Source organism: Etheostoma spectabile, chromosome 14 (assembly GCF_008692095.1).
Source record: "Etheostoma spectabile isolate EspeVRDwgs_2016 chromosome 14, UIUC_Espe_1.0, whole genome shotgun sequence".
Classification (NCBI taxonomy): Eukaryota; Metazoa; Chordata; class Actinopteri; order Perciformes; family Percidae; genus Etheostoma; species Etheostoma spectabile.
Window position 1 is genome coordinate 14,429,262 of NC_045746.1, and position 14,880 is coordinate 14,444,141.

The 14,880-nt window shown below is 39.4% G+C and overlaps 3 protein-coding genes across 6 annotated transcripts in view; all 3 read right to left on the reverse strand.

Annotated features, from left to right (window-relative positions):
- Positions 1-2,882, reverse strand: part of s100u (S100 calcium binding protein U) — a 7,094-nt gene extending 4,212 nt beyond the window's left edge. The window contains exon 1 of the mRNA XM_032535553.1: positions 2,613-2,882. The gene's annotated coding sequence lies outside the window, so the exon portion shown is untranslated. The remainder of the gene's footprint in view (positions 1-2,612) is intronic.
- Positions 2,883-4,202: 1,320 nt separating this feature from the next.
- On the reverse strand, positions 4,203-6,361 carry s100a11 (S100 calcium binding protein A11). The gene is made up of 3 exons (XM_032535568.1): positions 6,256-6,361; positions 6,022-6,169; positions 4,203-4,543 (listed from the first exon to the last, which is right to left on the reverse strand). Exons 2-3 carry the CDS (start codon positions 6,148-6,150, stop codon positions 4,409-4,411), a joined length of 264 nt encoding a protein of 87 aa, XP_032391459.1. The 5' UTR covers positions 6,151-6,169; positions 6,256-6,361; the 3' UTR covers positions 4,203-4,408.
- Positions 6,362-9,552: 3,191 nt separating this feature from the next.
- pbxip1a (pre-B-cell leukemia homeobox interacting protein 1a) overlaps positions 9,553-14,880 on the reverse strand; it is a 9,625-nt gene continuing 4,297 nt past the window's right edge. For 3 of the 4 annotated variants that reach the window (XM_032535466.1, XM_032535464.1, XM_032535465.1), the window contains 6 exons: positions 13,333-13,566; positions 12,973-12,996; positions 12,480-12,523; positions 12,209-12,304; positions 11,828-12,008; positions 9,553-10,953 (listed from right to left, as the gene is read on the reverse strand). In XM_032535466.1, the coding sequence (XP_032391357.1) occupies positions 9,932-10,953; positions 11,828-12,008; positions 12,209-12,304; positions 12,480-12,523; positions 12,973-12,996; positions 13,333-13,566 (1,601 nt within the window). In that variant the 3' untranslated portion in view covers positions 9,553-9,931. The remainder of the gene's footprint in view (positions 10,954-11,827; positions 12,009-12,208; positions 12,305-12,479; positions 12,524-12,972; positions 12,997-13,332; positions 13,567-14,880) is intronic. The other variant, XM_032535467.1, reaches the window with a different exon arrangement.

Genomic DNA, 14,880 nt, shown 5'->3' on the forward strand with positions numbered 1-14,880 from the left:
ATAGATAGATAGATAGATAGATAGATAGATAGATAGATAGTTTAAGGGAGGAAGATCCAGGATGGTCTGATTCAAAACACATTCAAGTGATAGGCCCTATGGTGGAAAATGAGACAGAGGATTTTCTTGTGTCCTTGAGAAGCTTTTTGTTTCAGGTGTTGAGTCTCAAGCCGCAATAAGGGAGAGGCAGTGACGTGAGATAAGTGGAGAGGGTAAGAGGGAGTCTGATTGAGAGACAAGCTCTGATGCACAATGGAAGTTCTGATCTTTGATAGGTCATCTGATCTACTGAAGCTACCGAGGGATAGGCTTCAGATTACATAAGGGATTACCTAGTCCCTGTCTGCTCTGCTCGCTATCTCTTTCTTTCGTTCTTTCATTCTCTCTCACAAGCTGCACTCTCTCTTCCTTTGCCTGCCACGGTCTCATCCTTGTTTTCACTTTGCTGCCCTTTCTTCTTGTCGAGCCTTCACACAAATACGTCCAAACGCATTTGACAACAAGGCTCGATAAAGAGTTCAAGGCTTTTGTTACACACCAGCGGCAAATTCCTGCATAAATGTTAAAAAGTCCACCTAGACTTTGCATCACTTTAGATGTAAAGACTCAATCATAATTGTTTACAGATGTGTAGGTAATCTAACAGACATTGCTGAAAATGTAAAACATGCCAGTATAAGTGTCCCATCTTTGCAGGAATTCCATACATTGCTGTCTGTGGAGTTCACTTAGACAGGAATTTACAGGCCAACTACGAGCTGCTGTGCCCCAAATCAGTGAGAGGGTATGTTCAAGGCCACGGTACTCATCTGTCAGCTTTACTATTCAAATGTTGCAGAGCAAACACCAGTTTGTGCTGGTGAGAAAACACACTGCAGACTCCTTGTCTCCACAGGATGCCACCTTGCTCGTGTCAGCTGAGCGGTCGTTTGTAGACCAAAAAAAAAAAGAGGAGTATTTCAATTACTTAAGTGCATGTCACACTCAACCACCCTGCAGCCAAGCATTTTCTCCACAGCCGGTCACTACAAGCATATGTGGCCAATTAGAGCATGTGTCTGTTAGACTCATTATACCATTAGAGACAGGGAGCTCTGACACTCTAGCATAGGGCCATTAAAAGCTAACATTTCACTCGACCCCTTTTAGATTTTACTCATTGACGTACTGAGCTCTACCCTTTTTTTTTTTGCTCTGACCCAATCTACCACATGAGCACAATACAAACGCAAGTTTGCATGTCGTAAAGCTTACTTTATTGCTGTCATTGAGCAATAGTGATAATGTCATGTTATGAACATGATTTCAAAAGGTTTATTTACCAAATCTTTAATTTTTATTTTTTTAGACTTACATCTCCCTTTTGTCAGTTTTTGAGGTATTAGAGACAAAGCCCGTGTTCTGTAGGCACTTTAGGGAACTTCTTTCTGCACCAGTGACACACCCTCCACAGCCTGAGTAAACAAAGGCCTTAACGGCTCTATGTGCATCCTGTCTAAAAAATACCCAGCAAATGCATTTCTTCTATTCTTGGATTGCTATTTCTATCCTTTCTCACATTCATTATTTACCTAGTGAACTCTCTCAAGGTGGTATGCCCGCTTGGACAGAGTACCAACACGTGCCCTAATAATGACAAATGAATTGCATCACCCGTCCACCTTCAGAGCTTCATCTTGTCTTGTAAATAATCCACTAATTTGTCTTAAAAGGTAAAAACAAAAAACAAAAAAAAAAACATAATTAAATATACCGGCCTACAACCAAAGGTTTCCCGTTTCCCTCCAGAAACCAAAGTAGAATGAGTGTTGCGTTTCCAAATGGGGGAATGTGATACAGTATGTGCGCACAGTAATGACAATACTACCGCTATGGCATAAAATATTAACAGAGGAACAAGTTAGGTTGTGGCTGTAAATAGCGTTAAGCAGACGTACAGCTGCTGTCTTTCATCCAAGATTCCTCCTCAGTTAGGTTTGAAAATACAGACAATTGAACGCTGGACATTGCACAACGTCAACATTTGCCAAGACTCATCATAATCATCATCATCATCATCAACACCAGATATTTTTAAGTGTTGAAAGAAGTTTTCATAAACGACACCGCTCAACACAAATCCACCCAGCAAGCCACGCTGTCACTTTCGTGGGCCTCTTTATGAAAAGTGTATTGTGCGCAAAATATTGATTTTACGCAAAAATTGAGCTATACGTGCGACCCGGATGCCCACTAGGTACACTGTGGGCCTGTACGCTCAATACCCTGTCACTTTAACTTTTCGTTTGCAATTTATCGGTAACTTGATAACTGATCAAATATTCTTCTGAGAGAAAGAGAGAGAGAGAGAGCATATGGCAATCAATAAAACCGAACAAGTAAACGTAAATAGCAAAATATCCGCCAATTATTATCATTTGGGCTACTCTGCTGTTATATAATTACAACATGAGTCCAAAAACCTCTAAGAGCTAGAGTCACTTAAACCATCCTGCAGTCGGTTTCATGGGCTCTTGCAAGAGTCTATCGAAACGTGGCAAAAACGATGAACAAATACAAGATTTATACGCAGGAGAAACTTAAAAGAACCCAGAAAGGCGCATTAAACTCACCGTATAACGTCAGCAGGACAAGAGAAGTGTATAAATTTGCGCAAGTTAGAGTTTCTGCCCTCTTCTCCGCCTTTCTCCGCTGCGTTTTGCCTAGATAACTTGCCAAACTAGTAGGACAGCAGAATCTCTTCCGTGATTTAGGTTTTTTTTTTTTCTTTCCTTAAAACTTTTCCCCCTGACAAGTCAAAGGGCGTGTACCTGGAAGAGTGTGGGGGAGCCGTAGGGATGTGGAAGAGAGCGGCTCTAACTCTCAGTAAAAGGGAGTGAAAGTATACTTGTTTTTTATTGGAATTAACTTTGGCTCTTAAGCCAGCTGTTTCGCGTTATGTGTGATTTGCACAGTTTCACGCCAACTAGCCAGGCTTGTGGCTTGGAGCGGCTTCATCTGTGGGGACGAGGAGACAGGGAGGGTGGGATTACTTCATCTGCACAAGGCTCGGTCCCTTTCTATATTAGCCTATTCTATATTAGTATTTCATAATTAAATGCGGAAATAGAAAAACATTGAAACTTAAAGTATACCTTAGCTATTATCCATAGTCTTACAATCCTTTCTAGGGTGGATGTATATTTGTTATCATTTATTTTTACACATCTGTCTCCAGGGACATACATTCAAAATGCACTTATGTTTTGCAAAAAGTACAAAAGTAACAAACATGAACAAAATTCTTGTTTTTAACTACAAATGACAGCTAAAACTGGGAAATTTGAGACTAAAGGAATCTTCAATAAAAAAGCCAGTGTGGGTGACATGCGTGGTGCAAGAATTCAGTTTTGGCATGTTGAAAGGGCCTCAAAGTATTATTTTTAAATTCCCTCCACAGATTAAATCACCCTACTTGTGCTTCTTTCTATGGATACATGAAATACAAACATCTACACCCAGATTATCTGGGAAAGCTGTTGACTGCCCATTTAGAAGACTTCCCTACACAGACAATACACATGGCCTACACATACCAGTGAACCAGTGCCACTGCTCTTTTAATCTCTCACTTTATTGTTGCTGAATCATTTGCCTGTCACCACTCCTCCTACACTGGCACCTTGGCATGTGTGATTTGGATACAAAGGTCACATTTTCTTATCTGTTGAAAAATCTGCCTTCTAACATCAGTTAGCAGCATTGCCTCTCTTTTGCAGGATTAAAACAGGCCTATAGGCTATAAAACAGTTGGGGAGCAAGCCAGCACACATTACTCTGTCTAGACATTAGAATGAACACAACATGACAGTACAACACCAATAACTTACAGCTAAACAAGGACAATGCAATTAAACTACAAAGCTTGAAATGTCCCAAACATTATGGGATGTATTTGGTCCACATATCCCCATTACAGAGTCCACTAAGGCCTCAGTGACAGACAGTGAAGAGGCTATGCTTTACACTTAACGCTTGGACAGGCAGCGTTGTACAGGCATTATGAAGCTCTGTGGAACAAGATATGCTCTGGATGGTGTATTTGTGGCAGCAGTAGCGCATATAGGATTACAGGCCCCTAAATCAAGGCTGTAATACACTCCTGCTCAAATGTGGGTGCGTGGACATCATATAATGTGGTAAATGAATGACAGGAAACAGAGTGTTGGCGGCTGATGGTTAACGACAATGAAGCCTTTAATTCAAAGTTGCATTCAACAAATGGTTAACTAAAGAGTTACACATGTGGCATTGGTGGAGTGATGAAAGAACTTGCAGACCTTTGAGTTTACAGTTGGACAGCTTGAATTGAGCTGATTGGTGCTGCACAATCTGCTCAAAGCCACAATTGACAAGACAGCGATGGGATTTACTGTGTGAAGCCTCCCTGTTTGCTCGCCAGTTTTCCAATGAGCTGCCAGAACTCGCTGAAAGTCAGCTCCCCGTCGTTGTTTTCATCCAGCGAACCCATGAGCTGCTCGATGGCCACGGGATCGCTGGCGTTCTGTGGGCGATAACAGAGAGGAGACCCTGATCATTGCTAGACCACCCTTTGCTGCAACATCAACTACTCTGCGAGACTGTCCTGCCACCTATTGGCTGAGCATAGTAAAAAATATAACTCAAGTACAAATTCATTAACAGCAGCACAAAAACATACTTACACAAAAACATGTTCAATCTGTGTTTGTTTTTGATTTTGTTTTGAATATTGCTGGACCAACAGTAGGAAATGGAACTCAAACCCAATCACTGATAACTAATCTGTAGTCACTGTGAAACACACATTTGTATACGGTGTAAAATGTATATATTTTGCACAGTGTCTGCATTATTTTTCATACCTGATTACTTTCATAGAGGTGCAACATATTTATTAATTGGTGAAACATTTAAATATTCAGTTGATTGTTTAAGTGATTTGTCAAGTAAAACTACTGAATACTTGGTAGTAAACATGATATTTGCTTGCTTTTCTTTGTTTTACACCAACGTAGAAAATTAGAAAAGATTACTGGTAGTAAGAAAACTAGCTTTAGCTGAAGCCCGGGATGTCCTTTGTCACAACGTCATGTCATCAACCAACACAGCATAAAAACAAGGCACTACACTGGAATATAAAAAGTATACAAAAGTATACAATCACAATAATGTATGAAACAGTGTTGTAATGTAATAAAGTACATGTATTTTGTTTCTGTACTCAGGAGAATTTTCACGCATCTGCACTTTACTTCATTGTTAAAATTTTTGGAAACTTTCACTTTTACTCCACTACATTTCCTAGATGACATGTACACTAATACTTTGATACATTTCCCCTAAGCGCGTTTGTTACTTGCAGGAAATGTTTTTACATGTTGCAATGAACAAAATATTTAAATTCTGTTTCTGTTTCTCTCTTTGTTAATGTCAGACTTTGAATTTGATGTTTAAGAAGGCGTGAAAACCCTGAATATTATGCTTTACTATGAGGAAACCACAATAAAGTTCATATTTAAAAGTGTTTCTTTTTTACTTTTAATTTGAATAGTCAAGTGCATTTAATATCATAACATTAATATTGATACTTAAGTACAGTAAATATCAGATACTTTAAGACTTTTACTCAAGTAATGCTCTAAAAGGGGACTTTAACTTCTACCAATGTAATTTTCTGGTATGACTACAGGGTGAATACATTGTACATTTTACGAGATGATGTAGACGTGGATTCTTTCATGTGGGCTACCAGTACATGATGGTCTGACATTGTGTTCAATTTAGAGGAAGTAATCTATAGAACTAAGGATGAGGATAACAGTGGAGAGATATATAAAAGCAACTCACCCACATCATTATGTCTGAGTGACGTCTCAAGAGGCTTCAGACATGTTGTGTCAAGAACTACAGTTTCTTTGATATCTATCTGTAGGGGATCAGGATGCAAAGCCAGATAGAAATAAGCAGGCAAAGTGGCTCAGAACAACTTCAGAGGTTTACCTTGACATAGTTGGGCAGCTCAGAGATCACCAGGTTCTGGAATTCGTCTTTGCTCAGGGTGCTGGAAGATCCATCTTTCCCAGCGTACTTCTTGAACTGGGCAACAAGGGTGCAGATGGCAGCTTCCATGATGCTTTGTGCTGAGACCTGGAAAGTAAAATGAAAAGAGAAACAAAAGAGTATACAAAAATCTTTCACACAAGATATAAGACTGAAAAACAGCTGTGTTCTCACCTTTGTGTTGAGATGTTGTGCGTTGTGTGTTATGCTGGTACCAAGAACCTTGCGCCTTCACTCTGACCATCACCTCTCTGAATATATACGCTTCATCTGCGTTCCCTGATGCACACATCAGCGGAAAACACTTAACCTCCCCCCTTCTCCCCCTTCCAGCAGGCTGACCTTATCTCTGCCTGATTTCCCCTAAAACTGCACACATACACAGTGGCATAAACACACACACACGCACAAACAGAAAAACTGCCACTCTGTCCTACAAAGGGCAAATTTGTACTGATGATAGCAAAAAAACCATTGCCAGTCTGTTTGCGGAGCAAGGATCTCTGTCAGGCCATTCTAATCAAGCGACTGAATCATGCATGTCTCAGCACTAATTAGTTTATATAAAACATGACTCAAATAAAATGCCATTCAGGACAACACACACTGCATAATATGTAAGTCTTTCAGGAGTAAATGTGTGTGGAAAAGAAATAAATGGAAACTTGGTAACACTTTCGAACAAGGTAGACAAAAAAGTGTAGGCACTGGTTTTGAAAGAGTAACGTATGCTTAGTTACCCTTTTTCAGAAGGGTAACTCATCAATTGTTCAAAAACAGTGACTACCCTTTTTTGTGTACCTTATTGTATAGTGTTACCGGTAACTTCTATTTTACAGCATTTAAATGATGAAGGAGGATGATGAAATGAAAGATTACAAAGTTTTTGAGTATTTTGACCTTCTCAAGATTGTCTGTTAGACATGTTGTAAGTTCATCCATCCATGTGTATTTTAATGTGCATCAGTTACATTTTATTTGAAGCCAAGTCGCATCTTGGAAACAAAATGGTAAAGGCACAGAACTATACAAACTGTAAATGCTTGCGTGGTGACTTGTTTGTAGAATTCAAAAAATGTCAAGCTCGCTCTGCAGTTTCGTAGTGACTGAATGTTCTCAATCATTGCTTACAGACTCTGCAACACTGGTTGGTTTATGTATCATCTCCAGGCTGAAAGAGAGTTCGTGCCTGTGAATGTGTATTGCGTATTTAATCTAGATGTAAATATTTTAGTTTGGCATCATACCTTTGATAATAGATACCTGTCATGCCAACACTTCTGCTTCCTGTTAAAGAGTGAGTCAGACAGCAAGTCACATATTTCTGGGTTTCATTGTAAATGTCCCACCACAAAAATAGTCAGATTAATAAAACCCATTCTGAAGCGCGGATGTATTCTGTGATATTGTTTTTTACTACTTCCTTATAATAAATGAATCAACTGAAGTGTTTCAATAAAGACAAACTTTATATGTTTAATGATGAAAACTTTATTGAACTTAACACTGACTTCCTAAAAGAGGACATAACTGATATTGAAATTAAAACTGATCCAAATGTTTCAATACATTTGCCCAGGCATCAATTACATGCACATCTGAGCCATTTCCTACATAAGCAGTAAGCAAAGAGCCCCTCTGTGGTCACACAAAGACAAAAATACTTCTGACAAATTGATTCAACTTTCATAAACGTGTTTGATTAAATGATTTGTGTTGAAATTAAGATTTCTTCTGATTCCTTTGGTCTAAAAACTTTCAAAATCAAAAGTTCCTCTGTAAAAACAGCAGAGAACGTTTAACAAAAATCTGTTCAACACTTCATGTGTAAACCCTATGACATTCATTCTCTGCCCTATAAACAGCAGTACAATTAAAAGCAGTGTAAACTTGTTTTCTTTTTACTTCTGCGGAAGCAAATTAAATTCAAGAACTCTTGTCCAATGTAGGATATTCCTAATAATAATAATAATAATAATAAAGGCACGTAAGCAGTCGCTGGCAAACTTAATATCCAAAATACCAAAGTAACTGAAAACGTCACCATATCCACATTCAATGTGTACTGTATGGCCCTCTTTATATACAGTTTATGGTTTGGCCTGGGACAAAGTCTCATTAAAAATAAGGACAAGATTTGCAGTGTACTGACAGAATAAATAAACATAAAACTGAAAAATGAACAATCTCAATCTGTCATCTTTAACTTCACATCCACCTAAAGAGGAAAAACTTCATGATTACATAGTACTAGAATCAAACACTAAAATAAAACACATTATTTTGTATCAAAGATCTAGCCAACAGTGGGAAGCAGTTCTGCAATACTTAATGGACTTTTCTTTGTGTCTTAGTTAACCTTTGCCTGGCTCATTCAATTAAAAATGGGAAAAACAAAATGCAGCAGCTTCCTCATTTTGCTATTTTCTTCAACTAAATAACTTTCACTAAATCTCTTCTGTGCATGTCAGTTAACAACCAGGAAAATAACCACATTAACTCTATAATTTTGCTCTGGGATACCCAGTATATGCTGATCATGTGTTGGAGGTCCCCATGGCTACATTACAAAACTATTAAAGAGAACTAATGGTCTAAATAAACATAAGAGAAAAAAATCATTGCTGTAAATGTGAATGTTTGAGAAAAGCGCTAAAGTGGTTTAGCAGTCAAAACTTTTATGATGACAAAATATAAACTTCTGTCCTATTGTTGTTTGTAGTATATTTCTTTTTTATAGCAGCTCTGACATTTCACAAACCGGTTCCAACTGTCAGTTTGAAGTTGCAGGATAAAAGGTCTTTCAGGTCTAGAAACCAAACGCTCAGGGCTCTCAAACAGCACTCTGTGTGTGTTTGCCCAAATCTACTGAAGAGCTGCAGACACAAAAAAAACTGGTCTGACCTGATCGGATTCTTATCACTAAAAGAACTGGGATCTGATCCTCTGGGATTGGACAGCAACAGCCAACTTAAGGCTAACGTTATCTGCAATAATTTCTCAGCACTTGTGTTAACCTGCTCAGAGCAGTGTTGGGTTGTTTTCACAGTCAAATGATAGAGACCTATTCAACTTCAATTTAACATGTATTTCTGTAACTGACAACTTCCACTACCAGTAAAAACAGTTTGGGGTCACTTGCATTGTTTTTTTTTTTTTTAACCAGGGCAGCAGTTGTCAGATTACATTATGTGCTTACATAATTGCAAAAGGGTTCTCCAATGTTTTCCTGGTTAGTTAAATGATATAATGTGCCTTTGAAACACTGGAGGAATGGTTGCTGATGATGGGCAATGTAGATAATGCATTAAAGATCAGCCACCCACTCAGATCAGCTGGTATTCTGTTTATAATGGAGTGGTACGGAAATTTGTAAGTGACCCTAAATGTTTGACCAGTAGTGGATAGAATACCATATGAATTGAAAGAATATATTTAACCACTGCAAGGGTGCTGAACAGAATTATTGTTGCAAATACCATCTACCCAGTTTTTTCTTGTGTGTGATCTGGATATTATTAGTTTGAATATACATGAGGAGCTATAACATGCACTATGTATTGAGAAAACACTATACGGCAGAGGAAAACCCACACAACACATTACTGAAGGACTTTGCATTAGGAGGCATGACCTGACAGAGGTAGGTAACAACAACTAAGTCCAAAATGACACAAACAAGTCTAGCTTATAATTGAAGACTCAGAGACACAAATTTATGAGAGGTACAACCACTCTGTACCAGATGCTACTACAATTACAGCTCTGAAGAGAAGAATGTAGGCAAGAAATGTCCTTTATAGCACCTCTTGAGCCGTTTCTTAGTGTTTTCTTTTTTCTCTTTGTCTATTTAAGCTGTGGCGGCAAACTTCCACAGGGCTTCCCGTTCAAACTCCTCCATTTCCTCCTCTAGGGAGTCGTCGTCCTTCTTCCCACCATCCTCCAAAACGTCCACCATATCCTCCAGAATGTCCGCCACATCCTCAGCAAAGTCACTGAAAAGAACTCTGTCGTGGATAAACCCGCCATCCTCAAAGAACTCTGCAGTCAGCTTTCGGATCTTGTCTTTGCTCTCAGGTGAAGATCCTTCAAGCTTGCTCAGGTAGCCCTCCAGCAGTTCCTCAAACTCGGGCAGCTCCACTGGATAGAGCCCCTCCTTGCTGGCGCAATCCTCCACAGAGCTGCAGCCCAGCTGGGGGCGGACGTTGCGTCGAAGCTTCTGCTCCTGGTCTCTCCAGAAGTCGTTGTGCTTGTGCTGTTGAGGCTGGCGGGGCTGTTGATGGTGAGGCTGGTGCTGGTGATGGTTGTGGGAGTTCTTACCAGGCCGGCTGTGCCACGGTTTTTCCTTCCTCCTTTCGTCTCTGTCCATTCTGCGCTCGTCCTTCTTCCTCTCCCACTCGGCCTGGTGTTTCCTCCATGCCTCTTTGTGAGAGTTTTGCTTCTGAGATTTCCAACCCTTCTCCCTCTTCTCTTCTTTGTCTCTCAATCCTCCCTCCTTGCTATGCTTCCACTCTTTCTTTTCGTCTTTCTTCCAGTGGTCACGCTCATTGCTTTTGCCCTTGTTCTCTTTCCACTTGGACTCCTGTGGCTTCTTCTTACCCCACCTTTCAACTTGTTCAGAAAGCCTCCTCTGGATCTCCTCCAAACTATCCCTAACTCGTTTCCTGTCGCCTCCATCTTTTTTCATCCCTTGCAGTCTCTTCTTGCTCCCCTCCAGAAGAACTTTCTGCCTCTGGAGTTCTTCCTTCAGCCATCCTCCCTCATTTGTGTCCTTCCTCCTCTCAGGGCCTGCTGTTTTCTGGTCGCTCTGACCATCTTTGTTTCCAGGCTGAGGGGCTGAGTCTGAGGTAGCCGGAGGCATTTCCTGATCATCTGTGAGGGATTCAAGACATTAAATAATGATGTGTTTGGTAGTTTATTATATCAGGAATGCCAAAAGATTAGCATTCTGCTGAAGGCATTTTTATATCATAGCAGCTATGTGCGATGTACAGTAGTTTCAATAAATATGAACAAAAATATCAAAAATTTGTGCTGTCAAACGATTAAAATATTTAATTGTGATTAATCGCATTACGGTCATAGTTATGAGTCACAATTAATTGCACATTTTTATCTATTTTAAATTTTAGGCAAATTTTTTCTCATTTTAATGCTTTCATCAACATGGAAAAGTGGATTGGCTTGCTATAGCCTACTGTAGTGTTCATTTTCACACTAACATTCTCACCTGGAGCAAATAATCTCTCACAAAATGTAACACTGTCCATCAATAAAAGGGTGAAAAAAATACTTTGACGAGTGGGCGGAGAATTTGCATCTGCTGTGTGCTTGGCCATCAAGTGGTATTTCAGACTGGAAGTGCTGCGATGATAGCTCAGTACACAACGACAAAACACACAGATCACTTTGGTCTTGTCAATGGAACCATTCAGAATCTTGTAACGTTACTACTCTTTGGCCGGCTCGTGTGTACGGCGGGCTGTTGTTGTGATTCCAGTCTAGCTACATCTGGTGTTGTGTAGTTGTTTTTTCTAACGTTACTAGTTGTTGAAACAGCATGTGAAAAAAAACGACGTTTGCTGGGCCAAAAAGAACATTAATCTTGCATTAAAAAATTGATGCCGTTAAAATGGGTTTACGTTAACACCGTTAGTAATGCGTTTAACTGACAGCACTATCTAAAAATGCAACAGCACAGACTTCATTCAGCTTTCTAATTCAGTTCATTTTTGCCACATCATACCTGTGAGCTGGCTGAGTTCGATCACCCTGGACCTCAGGCTCTCCAGCTCTATTTTTAGCTCAGGCAGAGATGACAACTCCTCCTTCAACTTTCTATTGTCTTTTTCCAGATCTGCTTTTCCCTTTTCATCGCTGGTTGCTGCTACTGCTTTCAGTGCCGAGTTGAGTTCTTCTTGCTGTGACTAAGAAATAAAAAAATAAAAAACAGCGATGTGACTACACCACATGTAGACATGTGGCGTAGTTAAAGCCGGGTTCTGCAAAACCTGGACAATAATCAAAAATGTTTGTTGAAAACATGCAGCCTATATGTTGCAGTGTATTAAAACAATGTGCAAGGGTAAAAAAACATCATTAGCATTAATATAACTGGTATACTGACCTGTAGTTGAGCCTCAAGCTGAGCGATTTGCTGGTTTTCCTGTGTCAGTTTATTCAAAAGCTCATTCATATCCTGTGGATCACTGCTAAGCCAGTCCTGGATTGAAAATAATTGGCAAATGGATAAAAAAACCTTTTTTAAATAATCCTGTCTTCAGCATGTGTTTTTTAAGTTTTAAGACTCAAGATGCCTTTAAATACTTCAGCAAAGACACATACTGGACATAACACTGAGATTGAGTTAACTGACATGATAGATGGAAGGAACAGACCTGGCTTTGTTCTACATCACTCAGTTCAGAGGCGTCAAAGTCACCTGTCAGATGAGAAAACAACACGTTTTTCACACGTCTTACAACAGACACTTTTGTTGACACACATCTGCCAAGCTGTCTTACCATTGCATAAGATGCGTTTGTTGTGAAGAGCATTCTATGAGCTCAGGCACTACCTGTGCACAGAAACTATTTACTTAGGTAGAATTTTATTTTAATACCGTTTTTTTTTATGTTTTGACCTAGCAAACCGAGCAGATTGCCAGCAATAGTTAAGTTTACCCTAATCTTAAGCATCCTAAACATCCAGTGAGTTCTTCCAAACAGGGATAAACAGTCTAATTTCACAATTCAGAATGCATGTTATTTGCAATTTTCTGCTGCCACAGCATGAAGTGTCTAGCCAGATAAGTGATTGGACAAGCTACTGAGCGTTAGCCAGCTAGCACAGAAGCTTACACTGCGGTCTTATCTGTAGTACTGAACCTACCATTATTCAGATCAGAGAAGAAACCTGTTGACATAGCACAACTTTATCGACAGGATCTAAAGACAGTCATTTTTACTGCTGACAAATGTGTCATTCATAAATACTGGCATTGTAAAAAAAGCCAATGTGTAATAATGTCATTTTTGACAATATATACTATCTATAAACCATCAAATTAGCAAACCTCGGATGGAACAGGTGTAAACAGGTGCACAAATCAAAATATATTTTTAACATAAGCATATTTGTTGGGTTATAAATATTATAAACAAACTGTGAGCAAAAGTAGTGCCTCCTACTGTATCAAACTATGAAAAGCAGAAGCAAGTTACCAGGCTTTGTTGTGTTGAAGGAACTCACCTGAGAGGAAGAGGGACCCTAAGAAGAGCAGGATCAAAGAGCCCACAATGCATTTGTTCAAGGAGAACCATGGCTTTTCCTCCTTCTTCTCAGCAAGCTTGAACTCCACTTCCTCTTCCTCATCTTCCTCATCTGATGTTCTTGGTCTTGGCTCCTCAAAGGAGGGGACATTCCTCCTCCTCAGTCCATCATCATAGCTGCTTGTATCGCCCAAATCAAAACTGCTGGATGGTTCTACGGGAGGGAGAAACATAACATGAATAAAAAAAAAAGACATCCTGAACATGAAAAAGCAAGGGATACAGAGCAGAAGGCCGTCACATCATAAAATAAATTCTTGAGAAAAATAAGTTAAGTCCAACCACATGTATTCAAATGTGGCCCAGAGAGTAACTTCTACAATTCATCTTTGGCTACAAAAAGTATCATGATCAGTATCCAAATCATAATTATCTACTGGCAGGCTGCCTCACACAAAAATACCAAAATCTAAGTGCACACAAAACCCAACAGAGTGTAAACAGTGGGAAAAACAAAAAATGTGAAAAAAGCGGACAAAAAAGTCAGGGTTGCTTGCGCAAATGTAGACATTTTCTCACTAAATTACAACAATCGTAATTTCATGCAGGGGGGTTTCTTCATTTTCTCAGCAGATAAGAAACATGTTAAACAATTCTTCTGATAGAAGACTCTTGTGTTCTGCTTCTTTTGACAAGTGCTTACTATAAAGACCACCTACTTTGCTTAAGGCAGTGTTACCAGCAGAGCCCAAGACCCCCAGGGGCCCATGTTTTGTCACTTTTTTGGGATAAGCACAATGTGAACTGGAATGATAAGGGCCTTAAAACGGGTCTTGCTTCAATACGCTAGCCTGTGTCATAATCTAGCTTTGATGAATCAGTAATGCAGCCAATATTGTGCTTATATAGTGCATTTTCTTGAATGAATCTGGAATCCGTTTGAGTTTAGTTATATTATCACAGCATATCTGTGGCTATGTATTATTCCAGCAGAGAATAATTGTACACAGTGTACAGTAGGGGTGGGAATCTCTGGGCACCTCACGATTTGATTCAGATTCAGAGGCCAACGATTTGACTCTAAACTGATTATCGATGCAACAATCTTTTAGATAAAGAGACTGATAGCATAGAAACTGAGAGGATTGGGGGGTTAGCAGGAGTCAGGCAACTTATCTTTGCCCTGGGGCCTCACAGCAGGTTTTTCTAGACATGACTTTACTTCAAAAAGGACTCTACTGTTCATTTCCAAATGCTAACTTGAAGATCAGGTGTTCACTTTCATGTTCTATCGCATTTTCATGTTTCATTCTAACATTTGTGTCTTGAATTTGTTTTGTCATAATATTATGTGTGGTCTTTGCATCTGTCTAGCTAATAGCAAAGTGTGCGGATGGTGATGTTGGCAAATCTTTGATGCAGAGCAAGATATCTGAACAGCTACAGGCCAAATATATCTCTATACTGTATTTTTATACCTTTTTTGAAAAATGCTGAAAACTGCTGCTGGAAATTTCAATTTCCTTGC